This window comes from Diadema setosum, chromosome 10 (genome assembly GCF_964275005.1).
Source record: "Diadema setosum chromosome 10, eeDiaSeto1, whole genome shotgun sequence".
Lineage (NCBI taxonomy): Eukaryota > Metazoa > Echinodermata > Echinoidea > Diadematoida > Diadematidae > Diadema > Diadema setosum.
The window spans coordinates 38,914,166-38,941,739 of record NC_092694.1 but is presented as its reverse complement, the minus strand read 5'-3'; the positions used below and the strand labels follow the sequence as shown (position 1 = coordinate 38,941,739).

At 37.8% G+C, this 27,574-nt stretch overlaps 1 protein-coding gene across 1 annotated transcript in view; it reads left to right on the top strand.

The window, feature by feature from the left end:
• Positions 1–16,611, top strand: part of LOC140234118 (peroxisomal biogenesis factor 3-like) — a 30,879-nt gene extending 14,268 nt beyond the window's left edge. Inside the window, exons 3-12 of the mRNA XM_072314192.1 lie at positions 6,164–6,245; positions 7,588–7,631; positions 8,395–8,520; positions 9,586–9,648; positions 10,384–10,438; positions 12,041–12,135; positions 12,525–12,672; positions 14,479–14,586; positions 15,188–15,284; positions 16,241–16,611. Coding sequence (XP_072170293.1) covers positions 6,164–6,245; positions 7,588–7,631; positions 8,395–8,520; positions 9,586–9,648; positions 10,384–10,438; positions 12,041–12,135; positions 12,525–12,672; positions 14,479–14,586; positions 15,188–15,284; positions 16,241–16,333 — 911 coding nt within the window. The 3' untranslated portion in view covers positions 16,334–16,611. The remainder of the gene's footprint in view (positions 1–6,163; positions 6,246–7,587; positions 7,632–8,394; positions 8,521–9,585; positions 9,649–10,383; positions 10,439–12,040; positions 12,136–12,524; positions 12,673–14,478; positions 14,587–15,187; positions 15,285–16,240) is intronic.
• The last annotated feature ends 10,963 nt before the right edge of the window (positions 16,612–27,574 follow it).

Here is a 27,574-nt window from a genome sequence, read left to right as displayed (position 1 = left end):
GGTGAGATACAAACATAGAACAAGTTCCAGTGGGTTTCAGCAGGTTACTTTTCCAGCCATCAGGGCTATAGTCTACTCTCTAAAAAAAATCGAGTGAAAATATTCACTCTAAAAAGAATGAATACAAAAAAGAGTGAATTTTGAGTGAAAATGTTCATTTTCACTCATTTTGGAGTGACGTCAGGGATCACTCCAAAATCTTCACTCAAAATTCACTCCAATTTCACTCGAAATTCACTCTTTTTTGTATTCACTCTTTTTAGAGTGAAAATTTTCACTCGATTTTTTTTAGAGAGTAGCTGGTAAAATTGGGTCTTTGAGGGCATCTGGCGGCTACCCCCCCCCCCCCCCCACTTCTTAAAACGTCTGGCAACGGCCATGCATATATCCTGTAAGTGTAAATAACAAGTTCCAGTGGGTTTCATTAGGTTATATTTTCAGCTAGGCTAGCCTAGCTGGAAAAAGTTGGGTCTTTAAGGGCGTCTGGCGGCTACCCCCCACCACTTAAAACGTCTGGCAATGGTCATTCATTTATCCTGTAAGTGTAACGAACAAGTTCCAGTGGGTTTCATTAGGTTACTTTTTCAGCTAGGCTAGCCTAGCTGGAAAATTTGGGTCTTTAATGGCGTCTGGCGGCTACCCACCACCACTTAAAACGTCTGGCAATGGTCATTCATTTATCCTGTAAGTGTAACGAACAAGTTCCAGTTGTTTTCATGGGGTTACTTTTCCAGCTAGGCTAGCCTAGCTGGAAAAATTTGGGTCTTTAAGGGCGTCTGGCGGCTACCCCCACCACTTAAAACGTCTGGCAATGGTCATTCATTTATCCTGCAAGTGTAACGAACAAGTTCCAGTGGTTTTCATGAGGTTACTTTTTCAGCTAGGCTAGCCTAGCTGGAGTTGGGCCTTTAAGAGCGTCTGGCGGCTACCCCCCACCACTTAAAACGTCTGGCAATGGTCATTCATTTATCCTGTAAGTGTAACGAACAAGTTCCAGTGGGTTTCAGGAGGTTACTTTTCCAGCCATCAGGGCTATAGTCTACTCTCTAAAAAAAAAATCGAGTGAAAATATTCACTCTAAAAAGAGTGAATACAAAAAAGAGTGAATTTCGAGTGAAATTGGAGTGAATTTTGAGTGAAAATGTTCATTTTCACTCATTTTGGAGTGACGTCAGGGATCACTCCAAAATCTTCACTCAAAATTCACTCCAATTTCACTCGAAATTCACTCTTTTTTGTATTCACTCTTTTTAGAGTGAAAATTTTCACTCGATTTTTTTTAGAGAGTAGCTGGTAAAATTGGGTCTTTGAGGGCATCTGGCGGCTACACCCCCCCCCCCCCCCCCACTTCTTAAAACGTCTGGCAACGGCCATGCATATATCCTGTAAGTGTAAATAACAAGTTCCAGTGAGTTTCATTAGGTTATATTTTCAGCTAGGCTAGCCTAGCTGGAAAAAGTTGGGTCTTTAAGGGCGTCTGGCGGCTACCCCCCCCCCCCCCACTTCTTAAAACGTCTGGCAACGGCCATGCATATATCCTGTAAGTGTAAATAACAAGTTCCAGTGAGTTTCATTAGGTTATATTTTCAGCTAGGCTAGCCTAGCTGGAAAAAGTTGGGTCTTTAAGGGCGTCTGGCGGCTACCCCCCACCACTTAAAACGTCTGGCAATGGCCATTCATTTATCCTGTAAGTGTAACGAACAAGTTCCAGTGAGTTTCATTAGGTTATATTTTCAGCTAGGCTAGCCTAGCTGGAAAAAGTTGGGTCTTTAAGGGCGTCTGGCGGCTACCCCCCACCACTTAAAACGTCTGGCAATGGCCATTCATTTATCCTGTAAGTGTAACGAACAAGTTCCAGTGGGTTTCATTAGGTTACTTTTTCAGCTAGGCTAGCCTAGCTGGAAAAATTTGGGTCTTTAAGGGCGTCTGGCGGCTACCCACCACCACTTAAAACGTCTGGCAATGGTCATTCATTAGGTGATCCGAGTATCCTCTCGGATCACCTTCTGTATCTGTACTGATTCTTTATTCTTCTTTATTTATTTCTTTATTTCTCCCCAAAAGTTGTGCAGAGGTTAGCTCAGAAAGTCCTCTGCCTATCAATTTCAAAATTATACCATGTATGCATCATGTCCTAAAGACTACAAATCTAATGTATCATTGTGATCAGTCGACCGTGACGTCACTATGACGTCATTATATGAAAACACATTCTCAATCATATCTCATTAATGGAATGGAATTTTTCAATGAAATCTACGTCACATAAATTTCAAATTATGCGAATTCTACTCATGTTCTCAAAGTTCATATTTTCTCTTAAAACGTGCGCGTACGCGCGCGTCGAAATATTTGTATACTTCAATCGAGCTTAAAATTTTTTTGCACACGTTTCAGACCATTTGGAGCATTTTTTGAAAAATTGAAAAAATTGGACGGACGCGTACGCGCGCGCACATATGCGCACGCACAGTTCATATGCAATAGAAATTTCCCGTTTTTTCACACGGATCGGATGTCTGAAATGTCTAGGAATATTTCTACCAAGTTTCAAGTCAATCCGACTCAATATGACGTCATACGGGCCCATCAAAGTTGAAATTCCGCGCGCGCGTCAATGGCGATATACAGTGCAACTATGCCAAAAAACCACCAATTTTAAATCCGATTTTACTCGTCAGGATGGACGGTGACCCCCCATTTTCTTTACATATTCTAAAAGCTGATGAGTTGTACATGTCATTTCATGGGTTGGAAATGCTGGCAAAATGATTAAAAGATATCAAATTTCTTAATGAAATAAAAAAAGTAAATTTTCAAAATGACGTCATCAAATTTAAAGTTCACTCGAGCGTATCTCACTTATCCTTTGTCAATTTTCATTCAGATTTCAGTATGTTGTAGCTTATTAAATAGTCTTTCATTACTGTAATAACAACATTTTGATTGGATGACGGCGTCACCTCGTAAATATGGATTGAACTTAACCTTGTCAAATTTGACCAGTTTGCGTATTATCTCTATGGAAGGTCAGTTTTTCTGGAAATGAAAAATGACATAACATTCTTTATCGAGCACTATCTCACTTACCCTTCGGTGAATTTCTACCAGATTTTAATATGTTGTAGCTGAGACATTAGGCTATCGTAAGTGTGCCGTTTGTTTTTTTATGCGACGTCGACATCACGTCAAAAAACTTGGTTAAAATTAAAGCTTATCTTCGATGTATTGAGATATTTCTTTCTTTCTGCAACTTTCTTTGCAATAACTCAAGAACAACAGCCCCTATCACCCCTATATTTTGCACATGTTTAGTTCATGTCACGTACATTATTTCATAAAATAACAACTACTTGATCGGACACCATCTTGGGTATGTAAATTAGGGTCGAAGGTCATAAATGTTTTATCCTGTATCTTAGTGAATACATGTCTTATCTTTCCCATATTTTGCACACGCAAAGACCATGTTACAAGAATCATTTCACAAAATAACCGCTTTTTGCTCAGATGCCATCTTGTGTGTGCAAAGTGGGGTCAAAGGTCATATATACTTCTTTCTGTATCTTCGTTATGACGTGTTATCTCTATGGGAGGGAATTTTTCCAGAATTGAAAATTGACATGATTGTCTTTATCGAGCACTAGCTCATCTGCCCTGCTGTGAATTTCTTCCAGATTTGAATATGTTGTAGCTGAGACTTTGCGCTATCGGAAGTGTGCCCTTCGTTTTTTCATACGATGTCGGGATCACGTCAAAAAACTTGGTTGAAATTAAAGCTTATCTTCGATGTATTGAGATCTATCTTTCTGCAACTTTTTTTGCAATAACTCAAGAACAACATACCCTATCACCCCTATATTTTGCACATGTTTAGTTCATGTCACGTACATTATTTCATAAAATAACAACTACTTGATCAGACACCATCTTGGGTATGTAAATTAGGGTCAAAGGTCATATATGTTTCATCCTGTATCTTGGTGAGTACATGTCCTATCTTTTCCATATTTTGCACACGTTTTGACGATGTCGCAAGAATCATTTCACAAAATAATCACTTTTTGCTCAGATGCCATCTTGGGAGTGTGAAGGTGGGTCAAAGGTCATGTGTACTTGTTGCTGTATCTTCGTTATAGTGTATACAGATTTAGTACCAAAGATACCAGATGTGACCCTTTTCTAAATGAGAATCCAAACATCACACGGCCAATGTCCCGTCAACACAGATGAAACCTGCATGGTCATGCCTATTTCGATCAGGACTCGAATCATTGATTAAAAAAAAAAAAATCGGATCACCTTAATTTGTCAGTAATGACAAATTACAATCTCTAGTTTATCCTGTAAGTGTAACGAACAAGTTCCAGTTGTTTTCATGGGGTTACTTTTCCAGCTAGGCTAGCCTAGCTGGAAAAATTTGGGTCTTTAAGGGCGTCTGGCGGCTACCCCCCACCACTTAAAACGTCTGGCAATGGTCATTCATTTATCCTGCAAGTGTAACGAACAAGTTCCAGTGATTTTCATGAGGTTACTTTTTCAGCTAGGCTAGCCTAGCTGGAGTTGGGCCTTTAAGAGCGTCTGGCGGCTACCCCCCACCACTTAAAACGTCTGGCAATGGTCATTCATTTATCCTGTAAGTGTAACGAACAAGTTCCAGTAGTTTTCATGGGGTTACTTTTCCAGCTAGGCTAGCCTAATTTTGAGGGGTCCTTTTTTTGGCCCTCCTGGCCACACCCACCACCGATGACCAGCCAGACGTGCATTTCCATACTTAGGGGCGTATGTACTAAATTGCTATATACATAAAAATTGGTAACCTTTTCAGCTAGGCTGACCCCCGCTGGCTCCCGGACTACAAGGGCACTTCCGGCGCGGAGCATAATTTGCACAACACTAGCGTGCGCGTACGTGTACCTTACCTATAGCGCCGCGCCGACCACGGATACAGTAGGCGGCTGTACCGCCCGAGCAAGCGAGTGGCCAGGCCTGTCATACTCGTACACTGTAGTCGATTCCCCGCCGGCCGGCGGCCGGCCTTGCATTAGCATGCACCCACTGCACGCAGCGCATAAGCTAACACATCGTACTGCTTGATCATGCGATCGATGTGCACATCACAGATCAGTCATCTCTGCAGACGCTGAAAATATGCTGGAAACCCCAAATATTCACCCACCTGGATATCGTCATAGAATGCCCATCTTTTTTTTATTTGTTCTCTGTCGAAATGTCGCGAACACAATCGGGAACGAACAGTGATCTCGAACTTATCATGTCTCCGAAGCAACTTCTTCCAAGTAAGTACAGTACGTACAATGTACGTAGGCACTAGGCCTACTACCTAGTGCTACTACAGTACCACTACTAGTAAGTCGCGCGTGCACGTACTGCGCTGTGGAGTCACCCGCAAACTTCACCCACGCGACCACGTCACGTCTCGCATGCCAGTAAGGGTCCTATTTCTGCAGATTTTTTTCATTTATTGTCGTGCGAACAACACATGGCAGCTTCGCAGCAACAACCAATAGTCGTATTAACAGCAATTTCGTAAGAATTGAGAAATTTCAAATCATATTAAAGCTGTAATTCAAGTCGAGAAAACAGGAAGTACACGTAGAATGCGGTCGGTTGTGTGTGTAAATAGCATTAGTCACGTATCACGTGCGTACGAATGGAAGTGATTTTGCTACCGGACTATCCCATAATGCACCGTAAATGATGCTTAAATCAACATCCGGGTACTTTTTACGTCATTGGCGATAGCGAGAATTGAGCAGTCTTCCCCACAATTCTCTACATTTTGTACACTCTGGGGACCCCTAAGTCAGGGCTGTACAGTATATCAGTAATCCATTTTTTCTGCTGGTCCAACAGACAGGACGGACAAGTAGGCAACCAGTTTTTCCACTTTTTGCTAGTCCATTCCTGAAAAAATTTACTGGTTCGACAGTGATTTCTACTGGTCAGGGACCGTCAGACCAGTGCCAGTGTGCAGCGTTACATAAATAGTTGATATGGTGATCTGGAAATATATTTGAAACACTGCTACAGTGTATATGTTTTGCATATTGAATACTTGTTTGACCTTGACAAGAGTTAACAAATGATGTGTGCTTTGTATGATTATGTGTTTGTTGCCTGTACTTTTGTTTCTGTACAGTCATGTCAATGCTCCCACAGCTTAAAGAGCTGCTGATTCGCCACTTGCACACAGAAGAACTCATCCAGAGGCTGAAATCGGGGTAAGTATGGACATATTGCTTGTCGCTAGAACACAATCTTATTTAAGAAAGCATGGTGATTTAATGTTTCATTTCTTACTGGATGCCCCTCATCTGTTGTGGATTTTTATGCCTCCGCCAACGAAGTGGCCGGAGGCATTATGTTTTCGGGTCGTCCGTCCGTCCGTACGTCCGTACGTCCGTACGTCCATACGTCCGTCCGTCCCGTTTTGTTTTTGTCGATATCTCAAGAACCGTGTGGTGGTTTTGCATCAAACTTGGTATGAGGGTATATCCCTGGGGGATGATACTTTGTGTGGATTTTAGGGTCACAGGGTCAAAGGTCAAAGGTCACAGGTTATTTTGTGAAAAAAAATTGAAATTTCATGTTTTTCTCCATATCTCGCAAATGGTTCGAGGTATCTTCGTGGAACTTAGTATATATGCTTGTACCGATGGGCAGTGATTATCTAGGGAAGTTGGGGGTCATGGTTCAAAGGTCAGGGGGTCAAAGGTCAAGGTCAACTCCTCAAAATATCACTACTTTCCTTATGGTTATGCAATGCCTGAAGGTTTTTTTTTTTTTTTTTAACTTGATGTATGCATGTATTACCTGATATATATCCTGTGGGAAGTTTCTTGCCAAAAGGTCAAAGGTCAAGTGAAAGTGCTAAATTGCACTTTTTCCTCCATATCTCAAAAATAACTCAAGGTATTGTCATGAAACTTACATATTTATGCATGTTCTACCTAACAGTGATTCTCTTTGGAACTGTGGGGTCAAAGGTCAAAGGCCAGGTTTCGATAATACTATTTTACCATTTGATACTGAAATTATACTTTTTCTCAATACCTTGAAAATTACTCAATGCATAAACTTGTAAAAGGGTCAAAAGTCAAGTGAAAATCATCAGTTCCCCCAAATACCTGCACTCTGACGTTTTAATCATTCATCCAATTGAACCTAGTTGTAGGAAAGTGAGCATTCAGCACATTTGTGGCAAACCTGTCATTTTAATATTTTGCCAATTGTGTGAAACTGTCATCACGCATTGTCAAGACATTGTACTATAGACCTATTAGGAGAACCATGTATTATGGCGGAGGCATACACCAGTCGCCGTAGCGACATTTCTAGTTATCTAATGAATATCAGATTGTTTATTTTTACCATGTTTGAGCCTCAATCTTGCAGCTAGTACAGCCTTATATTTATATTTTGTTTTCCAGTACAGTAATCATTCTATTCATAGTTTCTTTATTTTCCCTTTATAAGGTGCACAGTTTATTTCACTTTTTTTTTGTTGTGTTTGGAAATTGAATGTAAAGTCTTTGTTTTTCCTGTATCTTTATGTTTGAACAGAACTGAAAACAAAGTTGCAGTCTGGGATGAACTAAAAGTCTTAAGTAAGTTCACTTCATTTTTTTATAAATGTTTGGCTTTTGTGAAGAGAGCTGAAAAAAAGCAAGAAGTTTTAAACAAAATGAGCAAGGTTTAGTATTGAAGATGTGAAATTCTAAACTTGACTGAACTATTGCCAAAATCGTAACATGTGTCAATTACTTAAGATTTACAACCCCCCCCCCCCCAAAAAAAAAGAATAGAAATAAAAGTATGAATCAATGAAATTCATAGTGCAAACTTTCTTTTTTTGCCATTAATAATCTAAAAATTCCTCTGAGACAGGAGATATGAAGGTCATTGCTTGTTTGGATACTTTTTCTTTCAGAGAATTGTAAGAATTAAAAGTATGTAGGAAGGGCAGAGTAAGTAGGTACCTCTTTGATATGATCGTTTTTGTTTTTGTTATTGTTATTTTGTTTCATATTTATTTATTTGGGGGTATCTTGCTGCATAGATGATCATGAGTGAGTCTGCTTATGCATTGTTTGCTTTTCGCCATTTCTTTTTCCTTTGTTTTACTTTGTAATAAACTCTCATTACTAATACAGGTTTTTGAATGGGAAAAAAAAAAACAACAAACATGTTTGAGATCAGAATCCTAGAATAGATATTTGAACTAATAAGTCAAGATATTTACTTAATTCTTATTTTGATATGAAATAGGGCTAAGTAAACTTTTGATAGTGACATACGTTTTGACTTTTGTAGCTGTGAGTGGTTCATGCTTGAGCTAATCAATGATTTTTGTGAAATATTTCCCTCAAGGCTTTGCCAGGACCGTCACTGCCGTCTACAGTACAGTGATACTGGCCGTCTTTCTGAGAGTGCAACTCAATATTCTGGGCGGTTACATGTATCTTGATACACTGGCAGGAAAGAATGGTCTGGTGAGTCCATTATAACATACGTGGAGTAGACTTTAAAGGTCCTGTTTACCTTTGGGAGCAGTGATTTAAAAAATGTTCAAGATATCATATTTGATGCATATGTACTGTAAAAGTGGATATTTTCTCGCGACTAATTTTTCGCGCTCGGCCGGGCAAGGAAAGTTTCGCGTGTTTTTAATTCCGCCGAATCAAGACATCAACTACTGGAACATAGGGCATGCAAAAATATTAGAATGCTTTTATTTTGTCACTAGGTTCTGGTTGTGCAAAATGAACGAAAATTTCAACACTGCGAAAATTTCCACTTTTACAGTATGTGTAGGTCAGTTGTATCACAAAACATACATGCCGCAGTGCCTCTCTCAAAATTACCATGCTTACTGCAACTTTTCCTTGCTGCCCTTAAAAAATTTTGAGAGAGAGTGCCCCTAAAACCAAAAATTGCCTGTCCCTAAAACTGGCAAAATTCGAGGCCTGAACATACCATATAAGATTTTTGCAATAAAGTCTAGAATATAAGGAGATATTACTGTTGTTCTCAATAAGCTGTAACTGTAGATGGTTTAGTCTGGAAATTTTTTTTTTTTATAAGTACTGTTCACATTTTGTATATTTGTATTTAACAATACTTAACATCAATTATACTGATTCAAATTTTTACATTAGTTGTTTCTATCCCTAACTTACATTTTAAAACTATTTTAAAGCACTAATGCTGGGTTTGTGTTTCATCTGCAGAGTCTATGGTAAATTATGTCTTTAATCCAAACTGGCATTGCGTGATGGTTGTGATAATGATGTTGATGATTATCATCATCACCAGCAGCATTATGATAATGTGACATGTGTGAAAAAAAAAAAAATATCAGTGGAACACATTCTTGTGAGTACACCTTTACCTTCACAATGAAATCAAACAGAAGAGTTTCTCTGATGTCACACTGATTTCATACTGCTTTGATTTGAAATTCTAGAAGATATGAACATGGTATGGCAGACAATCCTGACATAGGTTTCATAATCTTTTCCCTTTTGGCTTTTCTTTCCTATGCACAGACCCACTACAGAGTCCATGCTACTCCTGATGTACAAAAGGAATACCTTGCTATGGTTCAGTACTTCCTTACTGATGGTAAGCAATACTATAATTCATTCTGGTTCTTTTCATTTCATTTCATTCCATTTTATTTATTTTCATCATTCGACAGGGATTAAAAAACACATACTGCAAAACAGTAAGAAAGTAAGTAAAGTGATTTGATTAAATGCCTCTGTACAAAATCACCTGTAATAAATCATTTGCGAAATGATAACGTGCTCTCATATGTTTTGAGCAACATCATCTATGTTGTAGTGCATTGTGTTTCACACATACTGTATAAGATACTGGTAATCCAGTGTAATACAAATTCCTGTAAAAATTGATATTTTGGTGCGAGTACTTTTTCACACTGGGCCTGGTAAGATGAATTTTGCTTGTTTTTAATTCTGCAGAATCAAGATGTTATTTTATTAGTGGTCCATATACAGTGCACTCCCGTTACAACGAACACGGTTATAACGAAATTCCGGTTACAACGAAATAAAATTTAGAGCCGCAACATTATCAACTTTATGTATTTTTATTGTTTATTCATTCGGTTATAACGAAATTTCGTTATAACGAAAGAAAACTGCCGGTCCCGAGGACTTCGTTATAACGGGAGTCCACTGTAACAGGCAAAATATATGTATGCTTTTATTTTCACATTAGTTTCTGGTCGCACAAAATGGGCGAGAATGTTCACTTTTACAGTACGTGTAGCAGTGACTCACTGTTTTCACGGCTTGAATTGCTCATTTATCTTTTCTACATATCTTTATGCAGGTTTGAACGAGTTGGCCAAACATGTGAAGGAGGTCGTACAAAATGTAGTTGGAAGGTTGGTACAATGTGTAAATATACATTTATTATGAATGTCCACGCACAGTCAACCTGTACAAAACCTGAAGAATTTTTAGGTGCAAGGTGATTTTTACTCAGAGGACAGATCCAAATCTCACAATGCCTGTATTATACGTATGCATATCACCTTGAATCACCTTTAATCAACAGTAACCAACCTACCAGCAGGGTTAGTTGTAACCTGAGAATTACAATTCAGCTTGAAGGCAGTGCTATTAAAAAATAAAAAATAGATAAATAAATAAAAATAATAAAATCTATATCAACACTTGGTAGATAATCTCTGTACAGTTTGTATATCTAGTGATTCCTACCGAGTTTGGATGATTTTCAAAGGGTGTAACCAAATTCAACTTCAACACCATGGTCCCATCTCAATGGTTAAACAGGGGACAACTGGTAATATTCATCCACCACCTACATCATCATCTTGGCTTTATCACTTTTGGTTTCAGACTTGAAGAAATTCAAGTATGAGATGTGTAGTCTCCTGTATACTGTGTTCTCAGCAAACATACACAGAACAAAGACCATAGAAATCTGACATCATAACACTCTGAGAACCCTCATACTGAGGATGAGTCCAGAGTATATTCAGGCAAGTGTCTATGGAAAATGCATGTTGTAGCAGAATCAGTCCATCGTCAACAGGTTAAGACAAACCATGAAAAGCTTGAGTGTGTCACTCACACTTTAAGTCCATTTATCAAGTACTCCATTTTGGCTTATTGTAGTTACTGGGTTTTCATGCCTGGTTTACCTTGGGCATCATAGACTCTACTTCAACAAGCCGAGTTTCTCCTATAAACATGATAACTATGATATCGGCAACAGTTTGTGAGGATTAAGAAACACCACAACACAACGAACAGCCTCTTGCAAGATTGGTCTCTTGTGATCCATTCCTGTATATGCCGTGTATTTAGCAAGTCTGATTTTATGTGAATCGCGACCTAACAATTGTGATTAAGAGTGATTAAATTCGCAATCATGGAGTATAGTATTGTATGGAGAATTGTATAAATTGTACATAATTATATGCATGTCACATTCACGTCGGGATCAGATTAAAAGTTTTTGTGTGTTGTTACTTTAGGGACTAGCACCTGGGTGCATGTCACGAGACCGACACCCACGAATCATACGGCCCATGAGTTATACAGCTCACAAGTCATACAGCCCATTAGTTGACACTAAGCCAATGATGCCCATGAGACCTACACATTACGCCCCGTGTTGTATCTGTTGAACTCGTGGGCTGTTTTTACCTAATGTCGAACTCATGGGCTTATTTGCCTAGTGTCAAACTCATGGGCTGTATGGCTCGTGAGCTGTATGACTCGTGGACCTGTTTTCAATGTCGAACTCATGGGCTGTATGACTCGTGGGTGTTGGTCTAGTGGGATGGACCCTATAGCACCCAACGCATGAAATTCACAAAAATAAAAACCTCGCAAAATACAACTGTATGTACAGTAATGAAGATAAAGTTACCCTTTGTTTCTTGGTGAGAGATATCTGTTTTATAAGCCATAATCACAAACAGCTTATTGTACATTGTATTATGATCTCTCTCTAGGATTGCACTTCAGAAGCTTCACAGTCTGTCAGACATGGAAGATGTCATTACAAAGGTCAGAGGTCAAGTTGAAACAACTCAGTTTGGTGGAGAAGGTGAGCTGTTAGTGAAATAATCTTGCTGAATTTTTTGAAAACCCAACCCTCCAACAATGCTAAAGGCAGTCTGGTCGGGCTTCTATCTGTTCATTTGTTTAATCTCCTAGATAACTTTGCCAGATATCAATACGCAAAATTTTCATCACAATTTTAGAGTGTGCTTGGTACACTGTTGGCAGATTAAGGTCAATATCAAGGTTTTCAAGTATTCCGTATTTGACACAGACATATAATGTAGGACAACCCTAATCTGAAAGTGGGTCACTACATTTTATATTATCCAGGCAGTGTGTTGTGTACACATGCAACCTCCTTTTAACTCTGTGAAGTATTTTGTACTGGATTATTGAAAACTTTTTCTTCTTCATCTTTCTTTGGGAATGTAGTTGTGGTTCCGGACTGTTCCATTCACCCGCTAGGGAGGTACCTGATTACACCGGAGGGACTGGATGCTGAGGATGCAGCGTGCCAACTGTCAGATGACAGGTTGATGTTAAACAGGATTAGGATGGAAACAAGGGACCTTATTGAAAGGTGAGACCTCAAGGATCAATCAAGGTCAAGTTTGCTCAACTTAAATGGCAGAAATTCACAGTGGAAGTTAAATCTAATTTGTAGATTACTGGTTACTGTAAAACGAGGAATGTTCGCGTGCTTTTTAATTTCATGAATTTCGCGAGAGCCAAGATTCGCAAAATTAAAATGCATGTGAAAGTTCTTGTCTACATTATACGCATTGAATGTTAGAGGCAACTTGCGAACATTTCATGGCTTGAAAAAGGCCGTCAGCTCCAATTTGCGAAAATTTCATCCCGTGAAAATATTGTGTTTTACAGTATGCAAATTTTGATTGTATGTGAAACACAGCATATGCCAACAGATATCCAAATAAGGATGTTGATATACAGGTGGGTTTGCAAGGTATGTCTTCTGTGTCCATGTACTAAATTGGAAAATTTCAATTACCTTTCTGAAGTTGGGCCTATGAGTCCAATAAAGCAATACATACCATTACACCACATATTATAGCAATGTCTCCGTTGCTGGACTGAGAGGTATATTGGTGTGAATGAGAAAGGAAGGCTGTGTCATTCCTCCACTACAAAATGAGTGGATTTCAGTCTACTTTCACTTTTCTGAAAATCTTCCATTGTAGATCATTTTACTGTCACCAGTACTTGCTCTGACTTAAAGGGCTGGTATAGTATTGGTGGAGATGAGGATTGGGCTTTTAACTTTTTGTGAGATACTAAGAAACCACTTATGAAATGATACAGAGTGTACCATTCTAAGAAGAATTCAAAGTTTCATGGACTGTACAGTACTTGTTGAGGTGGGGATTCATGTTTTGAACATTCCTAAGTGAGATAATGAAAAGCCTCTTTTGAAATATGAAAGAGCATGTAATTTTAAGAAGGATTCAACGTTTATTTGATGAAAATTGATTTTCAAATGGCTGAAATATCCAAAAAAGTGTTAATAATAAAAGGCGACATGCCACAACTTTATTAGGATCTCTTTGTTTCACCTTGTTTTTGGATATCTCAGCCATTTCAAAACCGATTTTCATCGAATAAACTTTTGATACCCCTTAGAACTGCATGCTCTTTGACACCTCATAGAGTGGTTTCTGAATATCTCGCAAAACGTTAAAAGCTAAATCCTCACCTCGACCAGAACTGTACACACCCTTTAATAGATGAAAATTGGTTTTGGAATGACTGAGACATCCAAAAACAAAGTAAAACAAAGCAATCCTAATGAAAGGTGGGTCCCACCTTGTATTAAAATTGCTCTGTTTTCGATATCTCAGCCATTTCAAAACCAATTTTCATCAAATAAATGTTGAATCCTTCGTAGAATTATATGCTCTTTCATATTTCATAAGAGGTGTCTCATTATTTCACCAGACAAATGTTCAAAACCTGAAGTGAGGTCTCAACCAAAACTATATGATCCCTTGGCTGTGATTGAACATATTCAATGAGAATCATTGTGTGTCACATTCAGCAGTCTTTTAGAAATGTACAAGCTGCATGCTTTGTCAGCCTCCCTTTTTCAGTGTAATGAAACATTCTAACTTATCCTGACACCAGGATTCACAATGGCTTCATGATCTGCAAACTCTAAAGAGAAAAACATTCTGAAAAGTTCTGATTATTTGAATGTCGGGGAATCAGGTGATGTTCCTGGTTTCTGGACTACAGCTGAAAATAGAATCCTCCTTGTCAGCTGTAATGTAAAGACAGTTGAAATGCAACCAGTTTTTCTCTCTGAGAAGTGTAAGATTGTATTCACATATCTATATCTACTTTGTTTTTGTTCATCATGTACATGTAGTGCTGACTTCAGCAGCGTGTTGAATACTTGTCTGGACATTGGCTTCAGCCGCTTACTGGACAACATGGCTGACTTCTTCAGGCCTGCTTCAACTGTCAATGGACAAAGGTGACCTTACTCAGGGGCTTATCTTATTTCTTGTCTTTCTTTTTCTCTTTTATCAAAATGCATATAATAAAAGCATAGCTCAGCATTCAAGCCGCTGAATAGACAATAATAAGTTTACAAATTCTTTCCTTGTAACTGTAAGTTGCCCATCACTTTTCAGTTTTACCCACCTACATGATTACAGAGTTGCAGATTGTATAATGCAAATGAAGTCTTTTGATATATATAATATACTCTTGTCAGGCAGTGAAGGAGCAGCAGGATACAGGCAGCTCTCGTTATAAAAGTCCTCGGGACTGGCGGTTTTCTCTTGTTGTATCAAATTTCATCATAACCAAACAAACACAGTATATAAAGACATATAGGTGATAATTTTGGGACATGGATTTTTACTCCTGGTAAGCGGAATTTTTACTCTGTGGTTACAGGAATTTCATTATGCAATTATAACTGTGTTCATTGTAGTGGGAATGCAATGTATCTCAAAAGGAATGGAGAGTTCTCTGAAGAAAGCTTGTGTGTGTGTGGTGTGTGTTTTGTTGGCTGTGATATCTAACTAGGTTAACATTGTCATCCTTTTCTACCCCTGTCTTTCATGCAGCCCCTGTGGTCTCGAACTACCCCTTGCCAAGATTGTGCCCATTGTTAATGGGCAGGTCAATGCACTTTGCTGTGATCCCCCAAATCATTTTGTTCAGGTAAGTCCTCCAATGGTTGTACAGTCTCATGGCAGACAATGTAGTGATTGTGTCTGGGCATCTTTCCATACACCACCAGAAATGTTTAGCCTAGATCTAGGAGAGTAGTATCATTCAGTGCAATAACCCCCAAGTTTACCATTTTGTAATACATGAAGATTGCAGTATGGGAAAGTTTGTCATTACCCTTGGTGACTTATTGGCAAACAATGTCAGGGGCCACGGAATGCCCCCCCCCCCCCCAAAAAAAAAAATAAAAGAATGTTTCACAACCCCTGAATGTCACTAGAATTTTGATACGATATACAATATACCTCAGAAAGTTAATTGTCTGTACAATAATCACCTTGGCATCCTTGCACTGTATTCACAATTGATGTTTCATAGTTTTACATTTTATGTTATAATCCTCATTTACAAATTTTGTTGGTGTGCAGAAAACAATAAAAGTAAGAGTATATTATTTTCTGTTAGATGTCTACAAGGGAACTAGGGGATTTTAAATTCTGATGTAGCATAATAAATCCATGTCATTGCAGAGTAGCAAGTCTCTGTGATGACATTGGTTTCCAAAATAACTTATTATTACACCATATAGTATCAAGACTGTTTCTTGTCTCTAACAAGCATACAATTTAAGTACAGTTTTCCATGACTTGACAAAACATCACCTACTGGGGGGAAATACCAAGTTTACATGCATACCAAAAATGGAGAGTAGAAAAAAAAAAATGAATGGAAAGTGCGTCTTTTGTGTAGGAGTGTTATTTTGACTAGTGTGTATATTACATGAAGCACAAAATTATACCTAATACCAATTATGCTATACCTAAAACCTTCCCTAAAACACACAGATTTACACCAGATAGTTTTGGGTCTTTGTTGAAAGAAATTCACAGGTAATGTAGGATGAATTGTAAAAATTTTTTTTTTTTAATTTTTGTTTGACTCGGAAGGAGTTACTCCTGATGCAGTGTGTGAAGGATTTCGCGTCCAACATCTACGAAGCTTTCAGCCAGCCACCAGTCCTGGAAGAAAACAGCCAGTGAGGAGACTGAAACCTGTTTTTCAGGAGAAACAATATTCAGCATCCATGGAGGCTGCCTTGGGAGAAGTGATAACAGTCTTTGTATCACCAGTCAACGTTCAGAATGCAGCATACAAGCGATTGTCATGTGTGGATGTGGACCCTATTCTCACCCACAGTATGCAGGAAATGAACAAAATGACCTGATTAATGATGATCTGAAATGATTTTAACATTCTGGGATGAGTGCATATATGAATTAAAACTCTGTGTGATATGTTCATAAATCAGAGAAGGACTGCAATGAACAATCAGATGGATGAACTGACCAATCAGAGGAGTGAATATGTAAGTGAATTGATTCAACCAATGAGAGATGCACTAGGTCTACTTGAGATGGGACGTTACGCAAAGCATGAGTTGATCTCTCTTTATCTAGCTCTCTTTGGCATCAATTGATGTCAAAAATCATCATGCCACCTTTCTCATGAGTTAGTAAAGACCTCGACTTCTCAAGAGATGTACAACGTATGTCTGGATCTTCATTCCATCTGCCATGCATCTCACACAGTGGAGATTTGCTTTTTTCACAAATCAAACAAAGAGCCAGTATGATGTTCACAGGAGGCATGCTGTTTGCTGGGCATATTTTTTTGCTGGGCCCACATACATTATGTAAAATCAAGTATTTCTTTTTTTCTTTCCTTGATAATCATCCATAAATGATCTTTTTCTCCCACTTTGGTGATTGTAGTTCATGTTGTCTTCCATACTGATGAACTCATCAGAATGAGGTTGGTTTAGGTGTAAGGTGTGCTACTACTCCATGTGCCATATATTTTATTAGTACATCTATACTGAGTCTGTATACGCCATACATTTTGCGAGTTGTGAATCAAGACTTCCAGACAATTTTTTGGACTACAGGACTGACCCGAGAAATGTATGCGTGCATGTCACATTCATGTCGACATCATAGTTGATACTTTTGGCATGTTTTTTTAGTCGCGAGTAGCACCCATCTCACCAAATTCACGAAAATAAAAACTTCACAAAATGTTTAGCGTATACAGTAATGTTTTGGGAATTGGGATTCATATGACGATTTCCAAAGAGATAAAAGTTCATGATTTCCCACTTTGAACATGACATACAACAGTGCACTAACATTACAGGAGGCAATATTTTTCGAGAATACCGTTTGACTCATAAATTTGCCACGGGTTACTGTGAAATATACATTGACATATTGATTGTCTCCCTAAGTTGAATACAGTACTCTGCCAGAATGCTTCTCTCTTTTCCTACATTGGGCCTGCTGTGTAATGCTCACTCAAACTGGGCTCATATTTCACCTTCCATTGACTCTTGTAATGTAAAGACAATCTGTCCATCATATTTTTCACCCTGTACACCTTAAGTACTTAAGATCTTATCTTTACTCAAGCATTGAACGGTTTGTTTAGCATTCTAAGCTGTGTAGATATGCTCCATATGTTTCCTGCAGTGTAAGCTCACATTGAGAGTAAATGCTATAGCTCATTGCCATACAGTGATGTTGATACATTTGCACATGCCATTAGATTGTAAGTATCCTTCTTACCACATCATCTATATTTCACTCACAGGGGCCATTCAGCACCAGATTAAACCATTGAAGACTAGTCCTGAGTAAACTGGGGCAGGTGTCTATGTGAAAAGTGTCTTAAGGCAAAATCAGCTCGTCCTCAATGGGTTAATGGGTCCTTAGTTTCAGGTATGATTCGCTCTTTGTCTGAGATAGAGAAATCCTCCCTAAACTTTGCATAGATTCTGCTGACATTTTAGTCGCCAAAAATTTGCAAAGTTAAGGTCTTCACTTTGTGGTTTACATGTCCACTCTTTGTCCATCCTGTTTTTGAATACTTTGTGGGTCAAAGGCCAATATTAGTAGAGAGGAGACTGAGTCAAAGTGTTCTGCATTTCAGGATATCATCAGTGATATGGAATTCATTTCAGTATATTTTCTTTGTAAAACAGATTTTTTAGACAAAAAACCTAAAAAGGTTTGGACTGAATACCACATGAAGGTATCATTTAGAAATTTAAGTCTGATTAGAAATTGGAAAAAAAAATAATTGACGACCATCTTTTAGACTTCTTATTTGGCTGTTTGTTCGCTCAGAAATAACATTAATCGTCTTCAAAATTGTAATCTCACAAGAATGCATCACAGATGATGCAGGTGCATGTCATGAGCTTGCCATCCTCTCCTCCTTGTTCAATGCCAGACTGAAATGTACACAATTAAAAGTGAGAATAAATGAGAGATACCTACTATTAGTACTAGTCAATTAACTTTGCAGTTATGAGGTTCCCTGGACAATATTGGTTGTGGAGTCGACATCTTTTGTGTGACAATCATGATAACGTCACTCTTTGTTTCCCTTTCTGAAATGTAGATAGTTTTGAGTTTACCCAGACTCGTTCTGTGAGGTTGTCACACTTTCACTTACCATAGATTTCCATCATCTAAACAGGTGAAATAGTGATTTTCTTTTTTAAGAGCATCTGCACCAAGGATCATTGTTACATAACAGCCATATTTGTGCGAGATTGTCAGTCATGCACAACTGCAGTGATACATGTATTTTCTTTTTCATACTCGTATAAGACCCCGTTTACAGTGCGGGGCTGGGCCGAGACCACCTCCAGAGCGTGGCCAAATACGCGGCCAATTTTGGCCCCGCACTGAAATGAAGGCGGGCTCGGCTGCGGCTGGGCCTCGCACTGTAAACGGGGTCTTAGTTTCTAGCGTTTGCTTTTGTGCTATCATTCATGTACAATTTTATTTGTGTATTGTTATGAGATTGCATTGTGTTGTTAGCTTTTTCCGCACATTTTGTTGCGGTTTGTTTCTTCACTTCATTATGTTTTTCCCTAAAAAATGAACCCAAAATATCATTCTTTAGCTAAAGAAAGTAACATGAGAATCAAGATGTACAGTGGACGTTTTTATCCCAGACACCATCTATCATTGGTATTTAGTGTGGTATGCATTTTTATTCAGTTACATTAACTCTTATGAATTGCTTTAGCTTGTTATCACTTCTTGCAGCATCCATTCTATAGGCCTTGCCAGAAAGCAGAGAATTTAATGGCTCTACTCGCATCATAGCACAATTTAATGTTTGATATAATCTGCACAAACAAGGCATTGGCTTTGATACTCGATGGACCAATACCGTGAGAAGTATATGGATTGGATATTTGCCATGGTTTATCCTAAAAATCCAGGTCGGATGTAAGCGTTCTGATCCACATGTTTGTGTTTGATTTACAGGGATAATGGACATTGTTATAGTCTATCCTAAAGGTGTGGTGAGACCAAGGTTTGTTATTTCTCTTCAGGTGACTGAAGTAACCATGATATATGCATAATAAGCCAAAGTGTTCTTCTGTATGACACTTGCTGTAAATGTGCATAATGTCGAGGTGAATTTAGTGAGGTCAAAGGTCAGAGAAATCTTGCTGGTGATGAAATATATTTGCAGTGTACTAGCAGAAACAGAAGTCCATTCTGCCTGATATGTATCTCACCCTGCTGATTCAAACTTTGGTAAGCGGCTTGCCTTCTTTTGTGAGTTCAAGGGCTGTAAATATTTGGTTGAAACTAAAGGGTAGAAATCAATAGTGAATACAATGTATTCATTACATGCATTTGAAAGTGATTTTTCCAACATATTCTTATAACAATGCTCTCACATGTTCCTGTTATAAGTGAGAATTTGATGGGAAAACCTGTTCAAGTAAAATTGTATAAGTCCCAGTTTCATATTCTCTTTCTCAACACAGTGATGTTCAAATTCATGAAATTCTTCCGTCGAGATGCTTTCATTGCAACTGATTGACAAATTGCCCTGCATCGACGTAAATAAGCACTGAATTGATCAGTGTTTAGTAGTAGCCATGATAAAAAATCAAGGGCGTACATACTCGAGCGGGATTCGAACCCATGACCTCCTGATCACTGGACAGGCGTCATCTCCACTAGACGTAATGTGATGTTCATTGTGATTTTTTTTTTTTTGTCCCCGCCGAACGAGTTCGACGAGTGTGTGTCCGTGTGTGTGTCCGTGTGTGCGTCCGTGTGTGATCAAAATGTTCAATTTGCTACTTCTCTGTCATTTATGAGCCAATTTTGATTCTGTTTGCTTTATATGATAGCACTACATGGGAGCTTTGAAACTTCTACACAGAATTTCAGTTGTGACCTTTGACCTATATTGTACATTTTGCTACAAAATGCTACTCCTTCGCCATTTCTAACCCAATTTCGATTCCGTTTGCTTTATGTGATGGCACTAGGTGAGGGCTTCAAAACTTCTACACAGAATTTTCACCTTTGACTTCTTTGACCTTTGACCTTGATTTTTGACCTACATTTTATTGTACATTGGCTACAAAATGCTACTCCTTCGCCATTTCTAACCCGATTTCGACTCCGTTTGCTTTATGTGATGGCACTAGGTGAGGGCTTCAAAACTTCTACACAGAATCTTGACCTTTGACTTCTTTGACCTTTGACCTTGATTTTTGACCTATATTGTACATTTTGCTACAAAATTCTATTTCCGGCGGGGACATATATTACACACCGCGTAATTTCTACTTTTCCTTGTTTTCTATGCTGCATTTTACCTAGTTATTACTTATTTGATGTCCGTGTCTTATTTGCTTTCCCAAATGTGTCATGCACATTCTGCTCTGCTTGAAGATTTTTCTTTTCATATTTGCATTATATAGTGAAGTTTGGAAATAATATTGCTCGGCTGAGAAGAACGTTTGACAGCACAATATGCTTAGAGCACATCAGGAACTATCGAGAGTTTATTTGACTAAAATCGATTTGAAAGTGTCTGGATACGCATTGATGCCCTATGTTAATTTGTCGTCATGCAGATAGGCGAGAGAATAATACAGTGTACTTACACTTTTTTTTAGATAACTTTAAAGCAATGATTGTGATGTCATATGCCAATCAGTATTTCTACAGAAACTTATTTTTTCTTCTTTTTCTTCGTTTGTGTTGTTCATGCATGTAATACAAATGTCGGGTGTACATAGACTGTGTGGATTGGCTAGCACCAAGCGCTGCATAAGATCACATTTGCCACTAAGTACTAACGCAGACATGAGTACCTGGGACTGATGAGAAGTAATACATGAAAGTTTCTGAAATTCTAATCCCACAACTGAATTTAGTTTGGACTAAAAGGTTAATTTTGTTTGATTGATGATACAGTAATTGGACCTAACCAGTAGTGCATTAGCACATTTAATTTTTCATTCTCTATTTGATATATGTGTGTATGATATGTAAAAATTTGAAGAGATTGTAAGAATTCTGTATGGAAAGATGTTTTATATTGTCAGCCTTGTTTGTACGAATGTTGAATACATCAAAATGGATTATTGAATTGTGGATATAGCTCTTTTCTATATTGCATCATATGGATTGATAATGTACATGTATGTTTTAAATAAAGTTTTCGAACAATGACATCATACTTTCAGAATCAGTGTTGCCAGCATGAATAATGGGATTGTGCTTGAGGTGGCCAGAAATTGTTGCCATGAAATTATGTTACATCTTATCAGGGAAAGAAAGAGAAAAAGAAACTAAAAATTTGCCCGGGAAATGGGCTGACATCCAAAAAAGAAAAAAGAAAAAAGAAAAGTGGTAAAGGTCCTCACATTTTCTTGGCGCCCAAATCGGCTGAAAAGCAAACAAACAAAACGTATATACATAATGTATGTATATATATATATATGTATATATATATATATATATATATATATATATATATATGAAGGGGTCGGTGCAATATAGTGCTAACCCACACAATAGTCATTTTGAGATAATCGCTGTTGAATGTTCGGAAAGTCCATACATTGTACATTAACAAAACATGAATGCATGAATTTTTTTACCATCTTATAGGTTGAATTCAAATATGATATTTTCACGGAGGTTAGAGTGAAGGTTAAGGATTGTGAAAATGCATGTAACTCAATTTTGACAAAAGTGTGGGTTAGCACTATATTGCACCGACCCCTTCATATATATGTATATATATATATATATATATATATATATATATATATTGTAGCGAACAACGGGGCCTTGGCACTTATGCGGACCGAGCCGACCGTCCGTTTGATCGAAATATACGATCACTCTATGAAGAGGATAAAACCTTAAGTTTCCCACCACTTGTACGTCACCAGTCTACACCTTGCACTTCACACTATCTGATTCAAAGACACATTCTCACTTCTCACATCTAATTCACCCAACACACTGACCAGTGAATTTTCACTCTCACTCCCGACGTCGTTTCTAGAGTACGTCGTTCTCTGACGTTCGCCTTGGAAGTACGTCGTTTGTACTTTTCATTTCCAAAGTACTGTACTTCGTTCTCCGACGTCAGTTCTGGAAGTACGTCGGACGTACTTGTTTCTTCCAAAGTACTGAACTTCGTTCTCCGACGTCTGTTCTGAAAGTACGTGGGACGTACTTGTTCCTTCCAAAGTACTGAACTTCGTTCTCCGACGTCTGTTCTGGATACTCAGTTATCCCACGGTGCAGCAAAGCCCGCTCGAGAATGCTCGCAAAGGCTGCTGGATGAGTTGTCTTCTGCAGCAGAACCACCGGATGCCATCCTAGTCTCACCAGCATTCATTCCAACCAGTACTTATGTTATACTGAACACGAATGCATCACAATTTCAGAGGCGATGTACCGGAACACCAACTTGTTTTACAGTTAAACTCGCATAAGTCGATCTTCTCGGGACTGAGCAAAACACATCGACTTAGGCGAGTTTCGACTTGTACGTAAGTCGAAAAAAAAATCGACTTAAAGTTACACCACACGTACATATTATGTATAATGTACATGTATGTTGTCTACTCTGGAGCCAAGAACTGGAGCGGTGTGCCCGATATTTGCCCTTCAGCAAGACACTTTATCCACATTGATGCAGGCCAGGGCTCCACACTAACTTTTATTTTGGTGGCCCCAAAATGATTGATTTTTATTTTTTGGTGGCCCGAACAAAAAAAAAAACAAAAAACAAAAAAACAAAACAAAACAAAACAAAACAAGCAAAACTACATCGGTCCTACGTTCGGTCCGAAAGTTACCGTTATTTATTTCTGATTGTAAAAGCAATCATCCACCATTTACAAGTATTTTAACACCTTCCGGAGCCGAATGTTGCCGTTAATCATTTTCAAATGTAAAAACAAGTAACCGACATTCATTCTAGGATCTTACGGAGCTGAATATCATCCTTATTCATTTCCGAACGTGAAAGCAAACATCCGCTTTTTATTTCATCATCTAAATGAGCCGATTGATACCGTTAATCATTTCCAAATGTAAAAGAAACAATCTGTTACTTATTTTAGCATCGTACGGAGCAGAATATTACCGCTTTTTATTTACCGCTTTTTTTATTACCGCTTTTTATTTCATCATCTAAATGAGCCGATTGATACCGTTAATCATTTCCAAATGTAAAAGAAACAATCTGTTACTTATTTTAGCATCGTACGGAGCAGAATATTACCGTTATTCGATCTCCAAATTCAAAAGCAAACACCCGACATTTATTTTATGATCGTAAGGAGCCGAATGTTACTGCTGTCCACTTCCGAAAGTGAAATGAATCATCTGACATTTATTTTGGCATCTTCAGGAGTCGAATGTTACATGCTATTTACTTTCGAACGTAAAAGCGAACTTTCGGCAATTATTTCATCATCGCACTGAGTTGAATACTATAGTTATTCATTTCCGAACGCCAAAGCAAACATTCAAAATTTATTTTAGCATCTTCCGGAGCTGAATGTTACTGCTATTTACTTTCGAACATAAAAGCAAACATAAGACATTCATTTTATCATCCGACGGAGTTGAATACTATTGTTATTCATTTCCGAACGTTAAAGCAAATATCAAACATTAACTTTACCATCAAACGCAGCTAAATGTTACTGTTATTCATTTCGAAATTTAAAAACAAACATCCGACAGTTATTAAGCATCGTATGGAGAAGAATATTACTGCTATTCACTTACGAACGTAAAAACAATCATCTGACATTTATTTTAGCATCTTCTGGAGCCGAATGTTACTGCTATTTACTTTCGAAAGTAAAAGCAAACACCCGACATTTATCTCATCGTCGTACGAAGTTGATTATCATTGTTATTCATTTCCGAAAGTCAAAGGGATAATTCGACATTTACTTTAGCATCTTCCGGAGCTGAATGTTAATGTTATTTACTTTCGAACGTAAAAGTAAACATCCGACATTTATTTCATCATCTTACGAAGTTGATTATTATTGTTATTCATTTCCGAACGTCAAAGGGATAATTCGACATTTACTTTAGCATCTTCCGGAGCTGAATGTAATTGTTATTTACTTTCGAACGTAAAAGTAAACATCCGGCATTTATTTTATCATCGTATGGAGTTGAATATCATTATTTTTCATATCCGAACGTCAAAGCAAACATTCGACATTTATTTCAGCATCTTCCGGATACTTTTTTTTTTTTATCCTTATTCATTTCAGAACGCAAAATCAAATCTCTGACATTCCAAAAGTATAAGCAAACATCCGACATTTATTTTAGTATTATACGGAATCGAATATTACCGTTATTCATTTCCAAAATTAAAAGAGCAAACATCTGACATTTATTCAGCATCTTATGGAACCGATTGTTACCGCTTCATTTCCAGAACTGAAGGCAAACATTCGGCTTTTTTGGTGGCCCGGCGTGCGTTTTTGGTGACCCCGGTCGCAAATTAACCATTCGCGAAATCGTGATTCGATTCGCGAAAAGACTCCGCTAAATATAAGGCATAGATCGCTACACTCGGCAGGGGCTATACGTCGTCCTTTCACCAGGTCTCGTTACAAAACCAAAATCTCGCGCGAGTTCTTGCGTTACCTATCGTTACTGATAACGAAACATCGTTAATTTGCGCTAGGGATCGTTACTCATCGTTGCTACAAACGTTAATTTTCCCGATCGTTAGTTTGCGTTACTAACGATTCAGGTGAAACCGCTTGCGTTAATGAAACGTTAATGTTTATTTACGCAGTTTCTTTTGGTATATACTGTATGTAAACAAAAACTGGCGTCTCGTGATTTTGACAGTGATTTATTACACAATAAAATCTTATTCGACTTAGGCACAGTGAATTCAATGGTTTTTCCGTGAAAGTGTTCTTGGAATTTCATCGACTTAAGCGAGTATTCGACTTAAAAAATTCGACTTATGAGTGAATTAATACACGTAAGTCAATGGGGAAAAATCGGGACTTTTTAAAATTATCGACTTGCGCGATTATTCGACATATGCGATGTCGACTTAGGCGAGTTTAACTGTATTTACAGGTTGTGTGTACATACTCACGTTCACAACTCGTACCGAGTACAAGACAGAAAGACAATGCTATCCCGAGGATCAGCCTCTCTTCTTCACTGCCGAGCACTGAGAATATGAGCAGAGTTGCGTGCAAGTGTGATACAAGCACATACATATTTAGAACGAAAAAATGAGGTAGCTAATAGTACCTGTGCTGAATTATTATAGGCATGGTTATCAATTTCTCCTAAAATTTCCTTTATTCTTTCTTTAGTTTTACACAGAGTTAAGCTATCCCTTTAAACTCTTCACAGTTTGATTGAAATCATTTAAATCAAACATCAACACCATATTCAGTCCCATAACTGATCAGGTTTACTAATTAATCAACATTAATTGTCTAAAATGTGTCATATGGCCAACCTGTATACACACGTATACACACACAATGCTAAATGTGTGTGTCAAACCTCTGTAACACAACTTTGAACTTACTGTAGGAATTATCGCTGCACTTATCATCCATACTTTTTATCACTATCTGAATCTCCACAAAAACCACTAATTGACAAATAATCATCAATACAGAAGGCTGACTCAAAGGAACAATTCAAACACTCTTTTAGAATGCATAGCTTGTTATATGTATAAATCAGCACAAAGTAACCACGACTACATTGTGTTACTGAATATCTATGAACAAATTTCGCTCTAACAATAGTTTCGCACAAATTCCAAAGGAAATGCACTACACTCTACACAAAATAAATATCATTTTGTTACAATATATATATATATATATATATATATATATATATATGTATATATATATATATATATATATAGATAGATAGATAGATTTGTATATATATATAATCCGTATACATGTATATGCCTACTGTCCACATTGAATCTAGAATTATGCTTTTAAAAAAAGAAAAAAAAAAGAGACTAATTATGCCTAGCATAATGCTAAAGATGCTGAAGCGTCACAAATTATGTCAGAACGCATAATTATGTCAAATCTGGCAACGTTATTCGGAAGATTAAATGAAGATCACCAGTGGGGAGAATCCGTACGATCTTAGAGGAACTAGCTTTTTTCTCCACAAGGACCAATAAATTTGACCATACTACATATTTTCCATTTGACTTCTTACACTTTTTCTGTTCTGTTGATTGGTTGGTTGATTGATCGATTGATTGATTGATTGATTGATTGATTGATTGATTGATTGATTGATTGATTGCTTGCTTGATTGATTGATTGATTGATTGATTGAAAGGCCAATTATTTTTTTTATTTGATTTATTTATTTATAGATGGATGGATTGGTGGATTGATTACCCTGCTTACGTTTGTATCATTTTTTTTTTCATGACCCCCAGTCACCATAATATATAAAAAAGTACCAATCCCATTATGCTTGCGCTGTTTAACTCACAGAAATGATTGTAAGAGCGGACGGAATTTGAGAGAGAAAGGGAAAGCCTTGGAAAAGTAAAAAAAAAAAAAAAAAAAAAAGATAAAAGGGCAAGATGAAATATCTAGTGTCGAAAGACGTCTGGTGAGAAGAGAGAAAATTTAAAATTCCCTGCATGCCTTGATGAAGAGGGCATATTCAGCACTTTATCAAATGGCTATCTCATGATCTACCGAACTCCACCATTAAATCAAAATAATGTCTTCCTCGTAATTCGTCATCTATTATCCTACTTTCCGTATACACGCAATGGAGGGGATTGGACATGCCCTAATTACGGTTCGGTACAATCTAATTATTGTGGGATCTCACGGTAGTCCGCTTCAATGCGCTGCTCGAAATAAT